The sequence below is a fragment of the Hyla sarda genome, chromosome 1, assembly GCF_029499605.1.
Source record: "Hyla sarda isolate aHylSar1 chromosome 1, aHylSar1.hap1, whole genome shotgun sequence".
Taxonomy (NCBI): domain Eukaryota; kingdom Metazoa; phylum Chordata; class Amphibia; order Anura; family Hylidae; genus Hyla; species Hyla sarda.
Window position 1 is genome coordinate 460480873 of NC_079189.1, and position 23079 is coordinate 460503951.

At 43.2% G+C, this 23079-nt stretch overlaps 1 protein-coding gene across 3 annotated transcripts in view; it reads right to left on the minus strand.

Annotated features, from left to right (window-relative positions):
* IFT81 (intraflagellar transport 81) overlaps window positions 1–23079 on the minus strand; it is a 268139-nt gene that overhangs the window by 103172 nt on the left and 141888 nt on the right. For all 3 annotated transcript variants that reach the window (XM_056534522.1, XM_056534506.1, XM_056534512.1), the window contains exons 5-8: window positions 17191–17280; window positions 12957–13022; window positions 12538–12648; window positions 6431–6515 (exon numbers count right to left, since the gene is read on the minus strand). In XM_056534522.1, coding sequence (XP_056390497.1) covers window positions 6431–6515; window positions 12538–12648; window positions 12957–13022; window positions 17191–17280 — 352 coding nt within the window. The remainder of the gene's footprint in view (window positions 1–6430; window positions 6516–12537; window positions 12649–12956; window positions 13023–17190; window positions 17281–23079) is intronic.

Consider the following 23079-nt stretch of genomic DNA (forward strand, 5'->3'; position numbering starts at 1 on the left):
CTGAAACAAACATGACATATATTCACGCACTCATTCAACATACAAAACAAAAAAAAGGGAGGAGGAGGGAAAGAAATTACCGTAGTAAGTCAATAGAAAGTCAAGGTCCACCGCCTCACAATAACTGAGAAAAGAAGTGGGACAGGGGACCCTACCTTACTCCATCCGATAATCGTAGCAGCCCTAAGGAGTCACTCAGAGACGCTAGACAGTACCACTCCTTATGTGTAAAGCATAACACCACTTCTTTAATTTGATCACGTGAATAATGGGCAACAAGAAAGGTACGCCATTTGGCGAAAAACTTTTGTGCATTTCGCTCCCTGTGCCATTCCGTTCCAGTCTGTCGGCCTCAAAGAAAGATTTCAGTTCGCCCACCATATCATTCACAACAGGTGGAGCGGGCTTGATCCACTCGCGCATCAAGACACGTTTCACCACCAGCAAAACTACATGGATAAATTAGGGAGCAGTGCGAAGACCCATTTCCTTTGCCACAGACGAGTCGACAGACTGGAACAAAAGGGCCAAAGGAGTAAAAGGCAACCTAACCTTCCATAAACCTGCAATGTATTGGCAAATCTCCGTCCAGAAGATCTTAGACTTAGGACAGGTCCATATTCCTTGGAAAAAGTCAGTATCCGGCTCATCACATTTGGGGCAGGAGGTGAGCCTGTCAGAGAAAGCAGCAGAGGCCGGAGTGCATCATTTTGAAAAAAGTTTCACGCCACTTCTCATTAATGACATTGGCCCTATCCTTGGCCCACCCATCCAGAACAAGATCTTATACTATAATCATGGCCCTCAAGTCGAACCAGTAATTTAACCCACCGCCCTTCCCCATCCAACTCCCTGGACAGTATGGTGCAGCTAAAATTTTTGTTAATGAGTATCAGGGTGCCCGCCTTACCCCCAACAGCTGGGACACCAATCACCTCCCCAAACCAAAATTTCAACATATGAATTAGGTCCTCAGAGGTTAGATGGGTCTCCTGGAGGAGAAGGAAGACATCAGGCTGGTACCGCTTCAGGTGGCAGAGTATTTGCATCCTCTTGTTCGGAGAGCGGAGGCCCTTGACGTTCCATGAAATCACATGCATATCTGCAAGTATAAGAATGGAAAAAGGGGAGATAGACAGAGAGAATAAAAAAAAAAAGGGAAGGGGGGGGGGGGGGGGGGGGGAACCACAAACACTCATGCACTCAAACTACAGACACTCAAAGCCTCGCACCTAAAGGACAAAGGTAGGGTAGGACAGTAGATGACAGAAGAGTCAGAGTAGGGGGGGGGGGGGGGGGAGAGTCCCAAGAGAGGAAGTAGAGGTGGTACAAAAGAGGTAGAGAAAAACACGAACACCTAATGTAAGACAGATACTCCAAGAGCACCTAACACCGTGTTGGGAGCTTCGCTTTTTTCTACCAAGCCCAGTGCAGGCACCCCCCCACACCCCCCAACCACTAACACAGTAGAGTGTCAAGATAAGAGTGCTCAAGTATATAAGAGAACAAAATACATTCCCCAGCAACCCACTGTAAAAGACAATAACCATATAATATATCAGAAAATTTACAACAACTGGCAATGCTACAGTCACACCCACAGGGGGGAGAACATGAGAAGATGTGGGTCTAGACAGTCACGGCCACATCCAGCAGGTACCACGTTTCCACAGACAAAACCAGAGGCAGCTGTCAAAGGAGGAAAGGGAGATCAAGTAGCCACAATAAGCATGGGAAGAAAATGGTCGTGTCCCTTTTAGATCAGTTAGCAGGCAACACGTGGAGATCCCCTGCCTTCAGGCAGGGGGGGATAGGGAGTCCTCCCTGGTGAGATGGCGGCCTCAGTTCCGCCTGGCATGTCCGGCAGGACTGTGTAAGGTCGCCTCAGCCGCCGACGGACTAGAGAACACAGAAGAAGTGCCATCCTCATGGTAAACACTGAGTAGGGCTGGGTACTGGAGTTGGAACTTGGCCTTGCAACAAAACAGTTTGGTGCATATCCCGCTGAAAGCTCTAAGTCGTCTCACCACCGGGGCTGAGAAGTCCTCAAATAGAAGCACTTGGCAGTCATGTAGAACAAGAGGGGCCTTACGTCTTCTGAAGGCTGGCAGTAGAGCTTGACGGTCGTTGTAGTCTAGTCCGAGGGTGGTTACATTGCAAGGACTTTGAGGAACCGGCTGGTTTGTCACGGGAGCCAGATTCAGGTACTATCCTATGCACCCTTTCTGCCCTGCAGTAATAGTCCAGCCCTAAAGCCTCAGGCAATTCTTTCTCACAAATGCACTGAAGGTCGGTCTGTCTCACTTGTTCTGAAAGCCCCACAATATGTAAATTATTTAGCCTAGAGGGATTTTCTAGGTCATCATGTTTGGCCCATAAGTCCGCATTTTCCTGATGCAGGGCGGTCTGAGATGCTGAGATGTTAACATGGCCCTGGTGTTCAAGCGCCCTTACATCAGACTGTATAGTAGCAACTGTGGCATTTGTCTGCACCAATTTAGAACGCAATTTATCAGAAGATCACTGGAGTGTAGTCTCCAGGAATTTTTGTATGTCAGGAGCAATGCGAGATATCACTTCTGCTGCCAGGGTCTTGAAATCAAATAATGGGGAGACAGTAGAAAAGGCTGGAGGCACTTCTGCAGTGATAAACAGGGAACAGTCCTGGCTTACCGACAAGAGCCCATCAGGTTCCATGGCAGGCTGAGAGTTAAATAGCTGTGGGGTGGAGGGGACAGGATGCGTAATTGCTGGCTCAGAGGAAGCACATGGAGCAGCAGAGGGGCCGGCTGCCTGATCACTCTGCACCCCGTTGCGCCCAGGACCCAGTGCGGGAAGTCCAGATGTACTCACTGCGGGCGGTACAGGTGAGAGGGTGCGCTGAGGAAGTGGTGTTAACGCTGGGGGCTCCTTCTGCAGCTGCTGGCTGTATCCGTGCCGCGGTGCCGTTGCCATCTTGTTTGTGGTGTGGGAGGAGACTCCAGTGGTTTATGAGTGCTACACAGCAGGTAGCGCTCCATACACTGTGGGAATGCCGTCTAGGAGGCACCGGTCACAGTGGGATGCCAGGTGTGACACAGTTCGGGCAGCGAACAGTGGTGCGAGGCCGAGAGTTGCGGTAGCTCTTTCACCTGCGACCAGGCATGGCAGCGCCGGAACCGGAAGTCGTCCGCTTTAACAGTTTTGAAAATAGCACCCATGAAGATGATATCAGGATGGGTTTTTCTAATAAATTCCATCCCAATTCTAGCAAGAAAAATATATATAGTGCAGCTCACAATTAAATTATCCGAGGTAAAACTGGAAATGCACCTATACGCTAGGTGTCAAAAGAAATTATATAATAGAAAAAAGATATCACCAAAACCTCTAGGATAACACCAGTTGTTACTGGTACATGATAAAAAGGACTATAGGAAAAACCGTGCTTCAATTATATGTTGATTGTAGTATATAATCCAGCATTTGACCTTGCAGCCCTGTATGAAAAAGACCTGATAATGGTCTACAGTTCACAAAATTTCCTATGGAAACATGTAGTGGTAAATTCTCACCCACTTTGTGTGAAAAAATAACGCTAGTAGGCATCTGGTATGGTCTGCAGCCACACTTACACAAGATAACAGACGCTGTGGTGAAAGTGCAAGTGAGCTCCGCTATAGATGGTCCGATAACACAGGATGTCAGAGGTAGTTAGATGGAAAGCACTGGCAAGTGCTGCTGCAGCTGGTTCGAAGGCACGGGACCCAGTGATTGCCATAGGATGACTGGCAGATGGAGCTGTGACTGGAGCACAGGCAAGTGCTGCTGGTCCGGTGGCACTGGACTCAGGAAAGGTGGCAGGATGGTACACAAATGCAGCGATGAAAAACATATACAACCCTTTCTTCAGTAGATGTGCACATCAACTGAAGAAAGAGTCGTATATGTTTTTCATTAGTACCCTGAAACGTGTCTAGATATATGCGTTTACCTCTAGACACACTGCTACTCTATTTTTACATTAAGCAGTCCAGCTCTGAAGCAAACTATTAATCCAAATTTCCATTGCTTGAAGTATACCTGTTGATTCTGCGAACTTCCCTGACTTCAGACGCCCAGCCACAAGGTCTCTGGACCTGCCCGCAAAGTGCTTCATCTACCTGCCAGCAAAGTGCACATCTACTAAAGAAAGGGTCGTATATGTTTTTCAGCATTGCATTTGTGTACCATCCTGCCGCCTTACCCGAGTCCAGGGCCACTGGACCAGCAGCACTTGCCTGTGCTCCAGTCACAGCTCCATCTGCCAGTCATCCTACAGCAATCACTGGGTCCCGTGCCTTCAAACCAGCCGCAACAGCGCTTGCCAGCGCTCTCCATCTAACTACCTCTGACATCCTGTGCTACTAGACCATCTATAGCGGAGATCACTACGCACTTTCATCACAGCGTCTGATGTCTTGTGTAAGTGTGGCTGCAGACCATACCAGAGGCCTACCAGCGTTATTTTTTTCACACTAAATGGGTGAGAATTTACCACTACATTGTTTCCATATGAAATTGAGTGAACTGTAGACCATTATTAGGTCTTTTTCATACAGGGCTGCAAGGTTAAATGCTGGATTATATACTACAATCAGTGAATATTTTATAATATATTGTAGTAGTGTGCATTTTATCTTCTGTTATAAATTGTTTTATGATATTCCTGCCACAAGGATCCTGTGACAGAATTTATATATAGAAAGCAGGTGTAGTCCAGCTCACCCTCTAAAAGCCAGTCTGCAGCACAGACTGGGACGGACCAATTCCCGGAATTCAAATAGAACAAGCAGAAAATGTCCAGCGCAGTAATGCTTGGTAAAATCTTAAATTCTTTATTCCAAACAAACAGACATGAGGGGTAACATGTGACGCGTTTCGGATGTCTTTTGCAGCCTTAATCGTATGATTTTTCTGTTCTTGTTCTATTAGGATATATATATATATATATATATATATATATATATATATATATATATATGATTTGCATGTATTTTAATAAAATCAACATATAATTGAAGCACGGTCTTTCCTAGAGTCCTTTCTATCATGTACCAGTAACAACTGGTGTTATCCTAGAGGTTTTGGTGATACCTTTTTCTATTATATTATTCCATCCCAATTATGCCTCTGCCCTTTGTTCAAGGGGTTATGGGGCGAGCACATCAGTATTGTCAGAGCATAACGTGTGACGCTTCACTCCCTGGCTGGCAGCATCATTCTGATGCTCTCCATTATAGTCTATCAAGCAGATCAGTTGCATCAGGCAGCCAACTGGGGGGTAAAATGTACTACCAAACACTTCAACTGGCTATAACTAATGATCAGAAGAAGTCTCACTAATCGTAACGTTTATAAAGTTAGACAAGGTAAGAGCCAGCTCACCCCGCCCCAAACAGTAGAGCACGGATCCGGGCGCTGGACGGCACCAGCCAGTGGAGAAATGAAAGAGATTGGATCCAGCTCAATGCAGATAAAATCGGGTTTAATCCATAGGACAAGGAAGGAACAACTTGTTCCTTCCTTGTCCTATGGATTAAACCCGATTTTATCTGCATTGAGCTGGATCCAATCTCTTTCGTTTATAAAGTTAATATTATTTACTGTAACACTTTAATTTATAATGGGGGCAGATGTGGCGAGGTAGAATCTGGAAAGGGTGTGTGTGTGTGTGTAGAGATTTTCTCACCTTGATTCCAACCTTTATGGAACACCTTTAAAAAGAGTACCTGTCATCAAACCATATTTTCTAAACTAACTAAGATTATAGGGGGGAGACTTATCAAAACCTGTGGAGAAGCAAAGTTGCCCATAGCAACCAATCGGATCACTTTTGTCATTCTTTACAAGGCCTGTGAAAAATGAAAGAAGCGATCTGATTGGTTCCTATGGGCAACTTTGCCTCTCCACAGGTTTTGATAAATATCCCCTATATTCCCTACCTACTCCTAACACCCCTCCTGCCCTTAAATTTTTTTGGATTTTTTATAATTCCAATCTTTAAAAATCTGTAGCATACCTTTCCCCTTGTTCACATTGTGTGAGCTCCCGGCAGGAGAAAGTGGGTGTTCCCCAGCAGGTGCGACATCACTGAAGCTTTTGAGAGGCGTGCCTCGCCATGCCTTGCATGCACTTCCTGAGTTTGGTCTCCTGCCAGGCCGGGAGGAGACCAAACTAACTAACTGTTTGACTTGCGCAGGGAACAGAACAGAACCACCTAGTGCCGTTTTTTCAATCATATTAAGAACATAAAGGTTGAAAATGTTTACAGCAGGTAAATAGCAAAGTGTCTTATAGTTACATAAGGAACAATATATTAAAAGTTTAGTTTGGTGACAGGTACTCTTTAATACTGTTTTCCAATGCAATAAAAGACTACACATACATCTACTTTAGTGGTTTAATTTACCTTCTGGTTTTGCATCTGCTGCTGCATGTCGCATGTTTTTTAACTGTTGCTGGGCTCTTTGCAACTTTTGCTCTGCGCTAAAAAGCTATAAAACACAATAAAGATAACTGCATTAGGCTTAGCATAAAAACATCTTAATAAATGTATATAGAAATAAAGAGCGGACACAAATAATGAATGTATACATAGTCCCACAGAATAGCATTAGCTTTGTATTTGGGTAACATTAGATAGAGCAAGAATGCAGACCCTAAATGCTCCTGTCGGTGTTGGACCAGCATGTCTTGGAGTTAGTGTATGTTGACTTTTAATTACATCTAAAATTTTGCTGTTATTCTACACACACTCAGGGTTTATATACAGTAGTCCCTCAAGTTAAAATGACCTCATTGCCTCAAGTTAAAATGACCTCCATGTTTCTATGTTACAATATTTACAACATACAATGGTCTTTCCTGGATCACTGTAACCTAAAACCATACTCTGCATACAATTCAGGTGCCCTACGTGTATTGTAAATGACTCTGAACAAATTGCATTACAAGTGACTTGCAGCTTCCAGGAGTTGAATGAGTTGTATCTGTAAGGACTTGCTTTATTTGTATGTAATCATCTTCTTATTTTTTCTTTAATCCTCATATCTTCCTATTGTGGGATGACATTTTTGAGGCATCAGAACCAGTTACCAGTTTTCCATAGAGTTATGGTCTCAAGATACAATGGTTTCAAATTACAAGGGTCGTCATGGAACCCAATAATGTATTGTAACATAAGGCACCACTGTATACTCTATTGTAAATTATTTGTGAATCAATCTAACTTCTCTTGCAGGCAGTGCTTGGCTCCATATCAACTTAAAATAATCCCATTATTCCTGGCCCAATCTAAAGTCTGAACCAAGCCTGAAAGGGGTACTCTGATGAAAAAAATTTCTTTCTAATCAACTAGTGCCAGAAAGTTAAACAGATTTGTAAATTACAATGGCCCCCCGACATACGATCTTTTCAACATACGGTAGCCTCTCAGAGGCCCTCGTATGATGAAGGTAACATCAACATACGATGCTTCTGTGTGTCGGGGCCATCGCAAAAATGGCTATCCGGTAGCGCTGACTGCTTCAGCTGCCACGGGATAGCAATTTAATGTGCCCCGCTCAATGACACTTACATGTCCCCGCTGCTCAAACCCGTCAGTTCACCGATCCTCTGCTGCCGCTGCCCTGCGGTGTCACTCTCCGCCACCATCATTACATTGCTGCTCACGCCATCCCGTCGTCTAATAATGGAGGTGTGAATGGCGACGTGATGACGGCGATGGAGAGCAGGTGATATGGCAGCAGAGGAGCGGCGAACTGACGGGCCGGAGAGGCGGGGACATGCGAGTATCATTGCGCATCCATGTATAAAACCCTCAACATACAATGGCTTCAACAAACCGTGGTCCGTGGTTGAGGGACCACTGTACTTCTATTTAAAAATCTTAATCCTTCCAGTACTTATCAGCTGCTGTATACTACAGAGGAAGTTTTGAATTAATTTTCTGTCTGACCACAGGGCTCTCTGCTGACACCTCTGTCCATGTCAGGAACTGTCCCGAGCAGGATAGGTTTGCTATGGATATTGCTCCTACTGTGGTCAGACAAAAGAAATTTAAAATGAAAAGAACTTCCTCTGTAGTATACAGCAGCTGATGAGTACTGGAAGAAATAAGCGTTCGAAATAGAAGTAATTTACAAATCTGTTTAACTTTTTGGCACCAGATGATTTAAAAAAAATAAAAAATAAACATTGAGTGTTCAGACCCCGACTGATCACAAGAATGCACAGGGAGAGAAGTGTGTGCTGATCAAGATAATCCCATAGACTCACATTGTAACTTTGTCTAGTTAGCACGCTCTTTTCCTGACTCATACTAGAATTTTTTTTACATGACCGTTTAAGTCTTACAGACTTTTTTTCTGCAATGACTTTGTTGCCTATAGCAATCACTTACAACACAGCTTTTATCTTTCAGAGCACCAGAAGAAATTAAAGCTGTCCTGTAATTGGTTGCTTTGAATATGCTCCATAATCTTTACTTTCAAAGAATATTCAAAAGAACCAGTACGTTGTGAAAGCATCTGTGGTCTAAGGCCAATAATTATCCATTCACTCTGGTTCTCAAGTCCTCATTACTGACATAATGTAAGAAAATGTGTATATTTCTATACAAAGTGAGCATCCAACCACAAGGGCCACATGGTCGCATCCAAAACATTTTACAAATCAAAGTACTGTGGCTGTAACCACGTGGTTCTGTTGGCCAATCTCAATCTGTCAGAAGGCATACTTTCTTATAAAACCGCATATGGAGGACTTTGGGATGGGGGGGGAGGGGCTCAGTAGATGCAGAAATACCTACAGGTTTGTTTTTAATAGGACATTTGTTAGATCCACAACTATTAAGAGATAAAGAGGTGACTGACCTATTACTTTGCCTCGCAAATCTCCATGTGTTGACTGGCAAGTTGCTGAGCTGTGGCAAAATGCACAATGGGTGCAGCACAGTCTGACAGAGCACTGTATAGGTACAGTACGCTGTTACTTTTCTTATGTCTTACTTTTCAAATAATCCTACAGCTTTGTGTTTATTGTGGTTAAAAAATGCTATTACATAATAGATACAGTCAGGTCCATAAATATTGGGACATCGACACAATTCTAACATTTTTGGCTCTATACACCACCACAATGGATTTGAAATGAAACGAACAAGATGTGCTTTAACTGCAGACTGTCAGCTTTAATTTGAGGGTATTTACATCCAAATAAGGTGAATGGTGTAGGAATTACAACAGTTTGGATATGTGCCTCTCACTTGTTAAGGGACCAAAAGTAATGGGACAATTGGCTTCTCACCATGGTCAGGTGTGTGTTCTTCCCTCATTATCCCAATTACAATGAGCAGATAAAAGGTCCAGAGTTCATTTCAAGTGTGCTATTTGCATTTGGAATCTGTTGCTGTCAACTCTCAAGATGAGATCCTAAGATCTGTCACTATCAGTGAAGCAAGCCATCATTAGGCTGAAAAAACTAAACAAACCCATCAGAGATAGCCAAAACTTTGGGCGAGGCCAAAACAACTGTTTGGAACATTCTTAAAAAGAAGGAACGCACCAGTGAGCTCAGCAACACCAAAAGACCCTGAAAACCAAGGAAAACAACTGTGGTGGATGACCGAAGAAAACCCCCTTCATAACAGTTGGCCAGATCAAGAACACTCTTCCAGGAGGTAGGTGTATGTGTGTCTAAGTCAACAATCAAGAGAAGACTTCACCAGAGTGAATACAGAGGGTTCACCACAAGATGTAAACCATTGGTGAGCCTCAAAAACAGGAAGGCCAGATTAGAGTTTGTCAAATGACATCTAAAAAAGCCTTCACAGCTCTGGAACAACATCCTATGGACAGATGAGACCAAGATCAACTTATACCAGAGTGATGGGAAGAGAAGAGTATGGAGAAGAAAAGGAACATGATCATAAGCATACCACCTCATCAGTGAAGTGTGGTGGTAGTGTCATGGCGTGGGCATGTATGGCTGCAACTGGTTCTCTTGTATTTATTGATGATATGACTGCTGACAAAAGCAGCAGGATGGATTCTGAAGTGTTTCGGGCAATATCATCTGCTCCTATTCAGCAAAATGCTTCAGAACTCATTGGACAGCACTTCACAGTGCAGATGGACAATGACCCAAAGCATACTGCAAAAGCAACCAGAGAGTCTATTAAGGGAAAGAAGTGGAATGTTATGCAATGGCCAAGTCAATAACCTGACCTGAAATCGATTCAGCATGCATTTCACTTGCTGAAGACAAAAGTGAAGGGAAAATGCCCCAAGAACAAGCAGGAACTGAAGACAGTTGCAGTAGAGGCCTGGAAGAGCATCACCAGGGATGAAACCCAGCAATGTCTGGTGATGTCTATGCTTTCCAGACTTCAGGCTGTAATTGACTGCAAAGGATTTGCAACAAAATATTAAAAAGTGAAAGCTTGATTTATGATTATTATTCTGTCCCATTACTTTTGGTCCCTTAACAAGTGGGAAGCACTTAAGCAAACTGTTGTAACTGTTGTAACGGTGTCCTACACCGTTCACCTTATTTGGATGTAAATACCCTCAAATTAAAGCTGACAGTCTGCAGATAAAGCACAGTGGTGTATAGGTGGTGTATAGAGCCAAACATTTTAGAATTGTGTCGATGTCCCAATATTTATGGACCTGACTGTATGTCCCGCTGTATAGAACTCTTTATATTAGTCATAAATGCCCCAAGAAGTTTGATAAGGTTTGGATGCCTTGGTTGATTTTGGGAGAGTAGGGGATCCCCTCGGAACATGTGAGTTCTCCTCAGTAACTATAGATAGATAGTTTCTTTCCTATGTCTGGTGGTCCACTGGGGCTTTCCTGGGTGTTTATGTGGTGTGTGGGTGAGTGTTGTTTCTTGTTAGGCTGTTTTGCTCTTAAGACTCCACGTTTAGCCCGATTCCTGGATACTGTTGTGGAGTCATACCTACTTACGGTATGTATACTTTGGGAGCTCTTGTGGTGCTCTTTGGAGTGATGTTGTTTCTTTTTTATTATGTTGTAAAATTATAAATAAATGCTTTAAAAAAAATGCTATTACATAATTCATTGTGCAGCTGATGTATCATTTTGTATTATGAACCTAATGTGCTCAACCTATTGTGGTTGTGATATATTTGGGTGTGCTGTTTTAATAGATCCATTACTTCTTGATGTTATACTGAGAAGATTTCAATGACACATCATTGAATGATCAGTAAGTTTTTCATAGGTTACTTTGGTACAGAGCATGAGCAAGGATAGCAGTAGTAAAAAAAGAGCAGCAGGCGGTGGATTTTAGACTACCACATAACCCTGTGCAGCTAGGCTGCAGTTATTAACCCCATGGTGGCCGCACCGCCTTAATTAACATAGTTGAATTTGAAAGCTCTGCACACAGAGCCATGGCCATGACTAGGCTGTCACAATGAAAAATGGAACTAGTTTTTACCCGTAATTCTGATGAAAACTAGTCCCTTATAACAGCACCACATAAGGGTAATTCCCATACCCAATAGGAACAGGAAACACAAGACAGAGATTAAAGAGGCCCTACCCCATTAGTTGTAGAATTTCAAGAGCTTTGGGACTCCCCCTTCTAAAAAAAAATTTTGAATCAAAATCGAAATCTGTATTTTAACTTGCTAGGAAAACCGAAAGACGTTTCGACAGGTTCGCCCCCTTATTCTTTATGAGGTTCTGGATGCTCTCATGGACAGGAAAAATATTATACTTGGCCTCCAGACCTGCAAACATCTCATCATGAACAGACTTGAAGGCTACATTCACATCACGATTCTGCCATACAGGTTAGATTGAATAAGCCCTTAATTCTTAAGTGTCATGACTGGAGAAAACCAGGGACTGTTCATCACCTGCCCAACACCATCCCTAAAGTGTGTGGTGATAGCAGCATCACGCTGTGGGGGTGTTCTTTAATGACTGAGAAAGGGAGACTAGTCAGGTAAGAGGGAAAGCTAAATGGAGCAAGTAGATATTCTTAATGAAAATCTGATGAAGAGTGCTCTGGACCTCAAGGTTTACCTTCCAACAAGACAATGACCCTAAACCCACAGTCAAGACAACACAGGAATGGCTTACAGACAACTCTGAATGTTAATGTCAGAGCCCTGACTTGAACCTAGTCAAGATCTCTGGAGAAACCTGAAACCAACTGTCCACTGACTGACCCCTACCAACCTGATGGAGCTTGAGAGAATCAGCAGAAAATCCCCAAATTCAGGTGTACAAACCTTGTAGCATCATCCCTAAGACTGGAGGGTGCAACCTCTGCCAAAGTTGCTTCAACTAAATACAAAATAAAGGGTCTGAATACTTATAGTATTTTAGTTTTTTCTTTTCAATTAATTTGCATAGATTGTTAACATTTTTTGAAAGAAAAGAAAATTGAATTCTTCATTTTTTTAATTTTACTTTATTTTTCAGTTCATATGATGCATAATGCCTTTAGGAAACTGTACAGTGTCTGTAAGGAATGTACCTGATTTCTCTGCTCCTGCTTCTGTTGAGCCAGAGATTCTTCTCTTTCTTTTTCAATGCGCAGCTGACTTGCTATTGCAAGCATCCTTTGATGGTTCTGAACGGTCTCCACCTACAGCAAATCATGGCATGGTATAAATGACTGGGAGATTCTTAAGAAAATAAGTAGACATATCAAGTGTAACACACATCTCTCTTAGCATTTCCTTTTCATGTCCATTACTCCAAGCAGCTGACAGAAAGCTATTACATTCAGGTTCCTTAAAAGCTTTGGCCTTCAGCCTAAGGATATCCCCTTTCTGTCAGTTACATTTGTATCTTCATTACTAACACAGCAACATGCATCTCCTAATCCGTGTTTGCATTCCCTCAGCCAACAGTTTTGACACTGAAATATTACTGTATCAAATGTATTCTCACCCTCTTTTTAAGACGCTCAACTCTCTTCATTAGCTGGTCCTTTTCTTCTTCCATTGCACTGATGTCCTGAAGAGGGAAGAAAATTATTTATAATGTACACCATTTTAGAAATTACACTACAAGTTCTTATTAGAAGTTAGATAGCTAAAGGAATAAGAGTATAAAAACAAATGGGGTAGGAAACTAAAGAAAATAATTCAAGGGGCAGTTCATCCCATGACCCTCAACCCCTCTTAAGATTTGACTGCCAAGCCCAGGCAGACACCACCCACAGCAATTCAAGCATTTACCCTTCAGTGCCCCTTGCAGAAGAAATGCAGTATTACATGGAGCAATTAAAGAAGTACTGCAGTGTTAGACACTTATCCCCTATCCTCAGAAAATTCAAAATCTTCATTTTTTACACTCGCATGTTCTTGTAGACCCAGTTTTTGAATTTTTACAAGGGGTAATAGATGAAAAATCCCCCCAAAATTTGTAACCCAATTTCTCTCGAGTAAGGAAATACCTCATATGTGTATGTCAAGTGTTCGGCGGGTGCACTAGAGGGCTCAGAAGGGAAGGAGCGACAATAGGATTTTGGAGAGGGAATTTTGCTGAAATGGTTTTTGGGGGGCATGTCACATTTAGGAAGCCCCTATGGTGCCAGAATAGCAGAAAACCCCAACATGGCATACCATTTTGGAAACTAGACCCCTCAAGGCACATAACAAGGGGTCCAGTGAGCCTTAACACCCCACAGGTGTTTGACGACTTTTCGTTAAAGTCGGATGTGTAAATGAAAAAAAAAAAAATAATTTCACTAAAGTGCAGTTTTTCCCCCAAATTTACCATTTTTACAAAGGGTAATGGGAGAAAATGCCCCCCAAATCTGTAACCCCATCTCTTCTGAGTAAGGAAATACCACATGTTAGGACATAAAATGCTTTGCGAGCGAACTACAATGCTCAGAAGAGAAGGAGTCACATTTGGCTTTTTGAAAGCAACTTTTGCTGAAATGGTTTTTTGGGGGCATGTCCCATTTAGGAAGCCCCTCTGGTGCCAGAACAGCAAAAAATACCCACATGGCATACTATTTTGGAAACTACACCCCTCAAGGAACATAACAAGGGGTTCGCTGAGCCTTAACACCCCACAGGTGTTTGACGACTTTTCGTTAAAGTTGGATGTGTAAATGAAATTTTTTTTTTTTTTTACTAAAATGGCAGTTTTTCCCCTAAATTTTACATTTTTACAAGGGGTAATAGGAGAAAATGACCCCCAAAATGTGTAACCCCATTTCTTCTGAGTATGGAAATACCCCATGTTAGGACGTAAAATGCTCTGCTGGCGAACTACAATGCTCAGAAGAGGAGGAGCGCCATTGAGCTTTTGGAAAGAGAATTAGTTTGGAATGGTAGTCAGGGGCCATGTGCATTTACAAAGCCCCCCGTGGTGCCAGAACAGTGGAACCCCCCCCACATGTGACCCCATTTTGGAAACTACACCCCTCACAGAATTTAATAAGGGGTGCAGTGAGTATTTACACCCCACAGATCTTTGGAACAGTGGGCTGTGCAAATGAAAAATTTAATTTTTCATTTTCACGGACCACTGTTCCAAAAATCTGTCAGACACCTGTGGGGCGTAAATTCTCAATGTACCCCTTACTACATTACGTGAGGGGTGTAGTTTCCAAAATGGGGTCCATTGTTCTGGCACTATGGGGGCTTTGTAAACACATGTGGCCTTCAATTCCGGACAAATTTTCTCTACAAAATCCCAATGGCGCGCCTTCTCTTCTGAGCATTGTAGTTCGCCCCAGAGCACTTTAAATTCACATATGGGGTATGTTCTTACTCAGAAGAGATGGGCTTACAAATTTGGGGGGGCTTTTTTCCTATTTCCCGATGTGAAAATGAAAAATTTAGGGTAACACCAGCATTTTAGTGAAAAAATATAATTTTTTTCATTTTCCCATCCAACTTTAATGAAAATTTGTCAAACACCTGTGGGGTGTCCAGGCTCACTATACCCCTTGTCACGTTCGGTGAGGGGTGTAGTTTCCAAAATGGGGTCACATGTGGGTATTTTTTTTTTTTTTGCGTTTGTCAGAACCGCTGTAAAATCAGCCACCCCTGTGCAAATCACCAATTTAGGCCTCAAATGTACATGGTGCGCTCTCACTCCTGAGCCTTGTTGTGTGCCCGCAGAGCATTTTCCGCCCACATCTGGGGAATTTCTGGGGGTCTTTTTTTTCCTTTTATCGCTTGTGGAAATAAAAAGTATGGGGCAACACCAGCATGTCAGTGTAAATTTTTTTATTTTTTTACACTAACAGGCTGGTGTAGCCCCCAACTTTTCCTTTTCACAAGCGGTAAAAGGAAAAAAAAGCCCCCCAAAATTTGTAGTGTAATTTCTCCAGAGTACGGAGATACCCCATATGTGGCCCTAAACTGTTTTCTTGAAATACGACAGGGCTCCGAAGTAAGAGAGCACCATGCGCATCTGAGGACTAAATTAGGGATTGCATAGGGGTGGACATAGGGGTATTCTACGCCAGTGATTCCCAAACAGGGTGACTCCTGCTGTTGCTAAACTCCCAGCATGCCTGGACAGTCAGTGGCTGTCCAGAAATGCTGGGACTTGTTGTTTTGCAACAGCTGGAGGCTCCGTTTTGGAAACCCTGCCGTACAAGACGTTTTAAATTGTTTATTGGGGGGGGGACAGTGTAAGGGGGTGTATATGTAGTGTTTTACCCTTTATTAGGTGTTAGTGTAGTGTAGTGTTTTTAGGGTACATTCACACTGGCGGGTTACGGTGAATTTCCCGCTAGGAGTTTGCACTGCGGCAAAAAATTTGCCGCAGCCCAAACTTGAAGCAGGAAATTTACTGTAAACCCGCCTATGTGAATGTACCCTGTACGTTCACATGGGGGGGGCAAACCTCCAGCTGTTTCAAAACTACAACTCCCAGCAGCATGTACTGACAGACCGTGCATGCGGGGAGTTGTAGTTTAGCAACAGCTGGAGGCACACTGGTTGGAAAACCTTCAGTTAGGTTCTGTTACCTAACTCAATATTTTCCAACCAGTGTGCCTCCAGCTGTTGCAAAACTACAACTCCCAGCATGTACTAATCACCGAAGGGCATGCTGGGAGATGTAGTTATGCAACAGCTGGAAGTACCCAACTACAACTCCCAGCATGCCGAGGCAGCTGTTTGCTTTATGGGCATGCTGGGAATTGCAGTTTTGCAACATCTGGAGAGCTACAGTTTTTAGACCACTGCACAGTGATCTCCAAACTGTGGACCTCCAGATGTTGCAAAACTACAACTCCCAGCATGTCCAGACAACAAACAGCTATGTGGGCATGCTAGGAGTTGTAGTTTTGCAACATCTGGAGGGATATAGTTTAGAGACCACTGTATAGTGGTCTCAAACTTCAGCCCTCCAGCTATTGCAAAACTACATATTCCAGCATGCCCAAACAACTGTCTGGGCATGCTGGGAGTTGTAGTTTTGCAACATCTGGAGGGCTACAGTTAGAGACCACAGTCTCAGACTGTAGCCCTCCAGATCAACTTACCGGCTTCCATAGGATCCCGGGAGCCGTCCTCTACAGACGCACGTGACGCCGCTCGCCGATCAACGTCGCCACAGCCTCCGGACGGGAAAGTGGACGTCGGCGCCCGGTCCCCTTCGGTTCCCCGTTCTGCCCCGCCTATTGTGGGTGGGCAGGACGGGGAAAACGAAAGTTAACCCCCCCGCCCCCGGTCTGCTATTGGTCGTCGCCTCTGACGATCAATAGCAGACCAATAGCAGGGATAGGAGGGGTGGCAACCCTGCCACCTCACTCCTATGCCCACAGGGGGATCGTGGGTGTCTTAGACAACCGCGATCCCCCTTCTATTCCGGGTCACCGGGTCACAATAGACCCGTATGACCCGGAATTGGCGCAAATCGCAAGTGTGAATTCACTTGCGATTTGCGCCGATCGCCGACGTGGGGGGGTCTGATGACCCCCCTGGGCATTTGCACGGGGTGCCTGCTGATTGATATCAGCAGTCACCCCGGCCCGGTACCCGCCCGGCGGGGACCGAAATTCCCACGGGCGTATGGATACGCCCTGGGTCCTTAAGTACCAGGACGTCAAGGCGTATCCATACGCCCTAGGTCCTTAAGTGGTTAAAGGGCTCTAGATCTTCATTCAGCTAGGATGAATGACACAGAAAGCAGACAAAGCTGACATTACCCGTCTTATCTCTGCAGTAGAGAAGCCAGATGTTTTTAGCTGCTCACACTCTTTATGAAGCGTTTTGAAGTTCTCCATCAATTCTTCATACTGTAAAGACAAAATAAAACCTTTGAACACAATGTAACAAAAAAAAAAAACCCGGTATGACACTTATGTAAACAAGTTAATTTTAATATAATAAAAGTCAATCAAATGTATAAAAAAGGGTTTTTTCCACCATATATGGAGGGAATGGAGGGGGCGTGGCTGTGACATCACGTTTCAGGAGCAGCACCTGACACAGAATGCCAGGGGCTGTACAGAGGTCGCGGGGGTCCCAGCGGCGGGGCCCCTGCGATCAGGCATCTTATCCCCCATCCTTTGGATCGGGGAGAATATATCTAAGGCCAAAATACTCCGTTAATGCTGGATGAACTAGACAGCGAAACTAAGAAAATAGGCAAACATTATCTGTAATGGGGGAGAACATTAATAGGAATCAGATAAATAAAGGCCGATCTAAGAGGACAGAAACAATCAACTACTGTATTATCAACAAGATACAGTTGTCAAGCCACAGCTAAGGGGGGAAAAAACTGGAAAAAAAAAATCTGTTTTTTTTTTTCCAGGCCTTCTCATCTCTAGGTGATACAAATCCCTGCACAGCAGGTGGATGGCAGTGCAACTGTGCAGGAAAAAGCCAGAGGCACTTTAGTCCCTATGTTCTCTATGGGAGCCCCAAACTATCCTAGTGATATGCCATAACATTACAAAATGAAAATTTAACTTGAGAATAAACAGACATGGTCGCACATCCACAACATGCACCTTGATCTAATGCTTCTCAGCAACATTAAACTAATGGGTCGTTAGTGTACTTTGTGATCATGAAGTGCAAGCCCACTAGCCACGTCATGGCCACCTGTAAGTAGTGGGTCCCTAGCATCCCTAGCATAAAATAGGGCAGCACTGAGTGGCGACCACCACCGCCCCAACACCTGTGCCCACAGGGTGAACGACCCAACTGGCAGAGCAGCCCCAATGCCACTCAAACCAGTCTGCCGCGCCACCCCACAGACACAACACCGGGGCAGCAACGGACGCAAAGCTCACTCACCATGTGCTCCCAGTATAAGACTGGGAGGCTGCCAGGAGGAATAGGGCAGACCAAGCAAAAAAAAAAAAAGAGGGGATAGAAAACACGATGTGAATTCAACTTGAGAAAAACAGACATGGCCGCACATCCACAACATGCACCTTGATCTAATGCTTCTCAGCAACATTTATTAAACTAACAGATCATTAGTGTACCTTATGATTATGGAGTACAAGCCCACTAGCCCCGTTACGGACACCTTGCTTGGTCTGCACTCTGCCCCTCCCCTTCAGCCCAGGCCTATATAATTGGCAGGAAGCTGCATTAGGGCCCTATTCCTCCTGGCAGCCTCCCAGTCTCATACTGGGAGCTCGTGGCGGGTGAACTTTTTATGTCTGTTCTCCCTGGTGCGATGCTGTTTACTGTCGATTGCTGCCCCAGTGCTGTGTCTGTGGTGTGGCACAGCCCAGGGACTGGTTTGAGTGGCATTGGGGCTGCTCTGCCAGTTGGGTCGTTCCCCCTGTGGGCACTGGTGTTGGGGCGGTGGTGGTCGCCACTCAGTGCTGCACCATTTTATGCTAGGGATGCTAGGACCCACTACTTACAGGTGGCCATGATGTGGCTAGCGGGCTTGCACTTCATGATCATAAAGTACACTAATGATCTGTTAGTTTAATAAATATGGCTGAGAAGCATTAGCTCAAGGTGCATGCTGTGGATGTGCGACCATGTCCGTTTTTTCTCAAGTGGAATTCACATTACAAAATGAAATATGATGGTCTTTCTTACTTGTATCAAACATATTCTAAGGAAATAGGAGGATTCCTAAACACTGTCTATAAGGTAAAACAGTAACCAAATTACTGAATTTTAGGAGTGAACAATACACTGTGCTCTAAGGCTTTCAAACAAATTTTTTTTTTTTTTTATAATATATAAAAAAAATTATAAAATGTTTAAAATATATTGCCTAGAACAGTATTTTCAGTAATTTACAATAAAGTTTCCTACTAAATTCATTCCTGTATAACATGTACCTATATAACATGTAGATAGAGGATTATAAGATTGTTATTCTAAAGCAACATGAGCAAGCTTTACTTGTATTATAAAGACTAGCAATGATGACTCGCAGCACTAGATCTATGTGGTTTATTTTTTTTCAGAATTAGATCAAATCATCATTTTCAGTGTTATACCCCTAGCTATTTGAAGGCATTCCTTGGTTATACCATCAATATGTCACTGACTGTTGCCTTAGTTTTCTTAACATACACAACATCACTTTTATCAACAGGCTGTTTCTGGTACTGCATCTCCCACCAATCTAGGTCGTAATACATGACACAGCCCAAGGATAAGAACAGCGCTTTGTCTTTTGATCAGTGGGTGTCCCAGGAGATAGATCTACACCAATCACACATGGGATAAGTCATCAATGTTTAGGCCCATGCAATCCTATTAAATGCATTACCAATTGCTTTCATATAATTATATATTAGATCTTGGAGGTGTGCATGTCTGATAAAGAGAATATCACTGTATGCAACATTGAAAGAACTAATAAAAATGCATTCTTTCTATATAGCACAACCAAATCTAGTACTGCCATACACTGCCAATCCAAAGTGAATACAAGACTGAATATTAGGGATGCACCAAAATTTTGGCAACCGGAAATCATCGTCCGAAAACGCCCCTTTCAGCCTTTTCGGCTAAGGGGATTTCCTGCAGATAATTTTGGTGGGCATGATCTAAATAGGGGCGTGGCTTTCAACTTATACCCTCTCCGGTGTAAAGTGAAGAATACCACCAGAACATCCCCCCCTCCCCCCCCCCCCCCCGGTCTCATGCGGTGGCAAGGTCCAGGCCCCCCCTCTTCCCGAGGTCACAAGCGGCACGGTCCAGGTAACGCAGGTTTCCTTAGCAGCCAGTAGTAATGGAGCACAGATAACACTGATCAGTGCTGTGCTATAGGCTCCTATAGAATAGCATTGATCAGTGTCAAGAAGTAAAAAAAAAAAAACTTACATCTCTGTGCCTCTAGCTGTTACAAAACTACAACTCCCAGCATGCCCTATAGCTATCGCTGTATGGGCATGCTGGGAGTTGTAGGTTTGCAACAACTGTAGGCACACTGTGGAAAACACTGCCCTATGGGGACAAAAAATATTGTGAAATTAAATTTGTAAAAAATAAAGGCAATAAATGTAAAAAAAAAAAAAAAAAAGCCCTTTCCCCTAAATAAAAGTTTAAATCACCCCCCCCCCTTCCTTTTCAAATAAAGTTAACATAAATAAACATATTTGGTAATGCCACGTGCATAAATGTACGAACTATTAAACCGCACAGTCAATGGCGTAAATGTAAAAAAAAATACCAAGGGCCAGAATTGTGGATTTTTATTCACTTAATGCAGCAGCAGAAAAAAAGAAAAAGTTATCCAAAAAGTCCCCATCAAAATAAAAATGGTACTGATAAAAAATACAGATCACAAAAAATAATACAGTGCAAAAAATTAGTTCCTACACAACTCCATATATGGGAAAAATAAGAAAGTTATAGGAGTCAGAAGATAACATGTTAAGCATACTGATTTTTATTTATTTTTTTCTTAAGGATATAAAGGGGGGAGATTTATCGGAAAGAGTTGAGGAAGAATTGATTAGTTGCCCATAGCAACCAATCAGATAGGTGTGTATCCCTATAGTGTGTCCTGGAATCAATGTAAGTGGCAGTGCTGTGGCTGCAAGCCCGGCCAGTACCTTCTATAGCCACCCCGTCTGTGTTCCAATGTCACCTTCAAGTACAGTACATCAGTAATTAAAAAATTCTAACAATACAATTTTACAAAAACTCTATTGAAACAGGTGGGCGGGGCAATGCATTTTTGGTTTCGGTTTTTGGCCAAGCAAAGCCAAAATTTTCGGTTTCGACCCAAAGTTTCCCTTGCGGTGCATCCCTACTGAATATAATCACAATTATAATGAATATAACTTCTAGGTCTTCCTATAAATCTGAAAAATAATTGCGTTTTATATAAATATCATTTCTGAGGAGGTTTGTGGCATTTAGCTACATCTTGTACTAAGCAATGGTGCTTGAGACTGCCATGTAAACAGCATGCTGGGCAGTCTTCCAGAGATCTTGATAACATTCTGTAGATGATAAAACTGAGGAAAACACTCCAAAATTCATTTCCTGGTAAATGTAAGTCATCAGCAGAGAAGGCTGCTAGGCCGGTTATTAATGTGTGTAATTGCAAAAGCACAGTACAGGAAAGCACATACGAAGACACTTGTCGAAGATCAGACTAAATTCATTATCAATTATATATGTATGATGTCATGTTAGTCAATACCATTCTTCCTTATTAATTCAGTAAATTTTTCGGCATATATTTGGCAATAATTCTGCAGTTGGGAGCCTACAATAAATGGACTCAATAATACTTATTATGGTAAACGGCATATCTAAAATCTGTTCTGTAACCCTGAAGGGAGCAGGAAAACATTCTGCTCTGAACAGCCTGTCATTTCAAAGTGCACGCCTGAGTTGGCTTTAACAGAAACAGATAGGGGACCCTTGTGGTGTAGTGTGGGCGTAGGGAGGTGGGTGAGTTATAGAATTTGTCTCCATTGCAGCCTGTACTTTCTGTCCACTGTAGAACATTCTCCTGTTGTTCTTAAAGATCAGGTATACTAAAAAAAAACCTTTCCTCTAAACTACCCGTTCTCCAGCTGGGTCTTCAGTGCTTTTATAGCCATTACATTAACAATTACCCATACTGTTAACCCTGTACATACATCAGCAGGATAGGAGAGTCTGCTAAACTGTTCCTGCAAAGTGGGAAGATTAAAATGATGCAATGTAATACATAAAATATCCAAAAGGGGTGCATACTAAAAGCCACAGAAGAAATTATAGCTTAATAATTAAATCGAAACACACAACATGGAATAACTTACTAACAAGACAAGTTAAAGTAAAGTTCCATAACTTTCTGTTTTCTTAGAAAAGTTCTACATAGAATTTGATGGGCTACACAACTGACAAAATAGTGTCCTGTATACTGGATAAGTGTAGTCTACCACTCTTTTTATGACAAAGTAAGTATACACTAAGGCTCCTTTCACACTGCCATTGCGCCCCGTCGAGGACGACCGTTATTTTTGCCTTTAGCGATCGTTATCTGGACAGGGCACAATGGGCCCAGATAGATCCCATGATAGTCAATGGGGTCCGTTGGGCGTCATTGTTTTTTTTTTTTATCAATTCTTTATTTATGAATTTTCAAGACACAACAGTTGAGTCAACCAAGGAATTCAACAATAATTATGTAAGTTCACAAGTACATAGCGCCTAAGACATTCGACAGACTAATAAACGGTAGGTGTCTGCACAATGAGTCCTAAGTATGTACAAGACCCCTGGAAAACCCACAAAAGAGACATTGCGGGCCGGGGACATGACACATATGCAAGGATGTGAGAGAGGACCCACTGTCCACGAGCGAGGCCGGCTGCACCCGTGTACCATGGATAGTCTGTCTCAGGCAAGATGATTCAACTTACATGGTAGCATGGAGAGAAATTGAGATGGAGAGAAAGAGTAGGGGGTGAAGAACATAGAGTAAGTGGTCGGGAATTAAAAAGTGATGGAAGAGAAGGTGGGGTGAGAAGGTGGAGGAAGGAGGGCGACCACAATAGGAGGGTAATGGATGAGATGGGGGTGAGGAAGGACACAATAGGGAGAGGAAAAAGAGGTGAGGGGCGTGGGAGAACACGAGGACAAGGGCAGACGCGAATGTG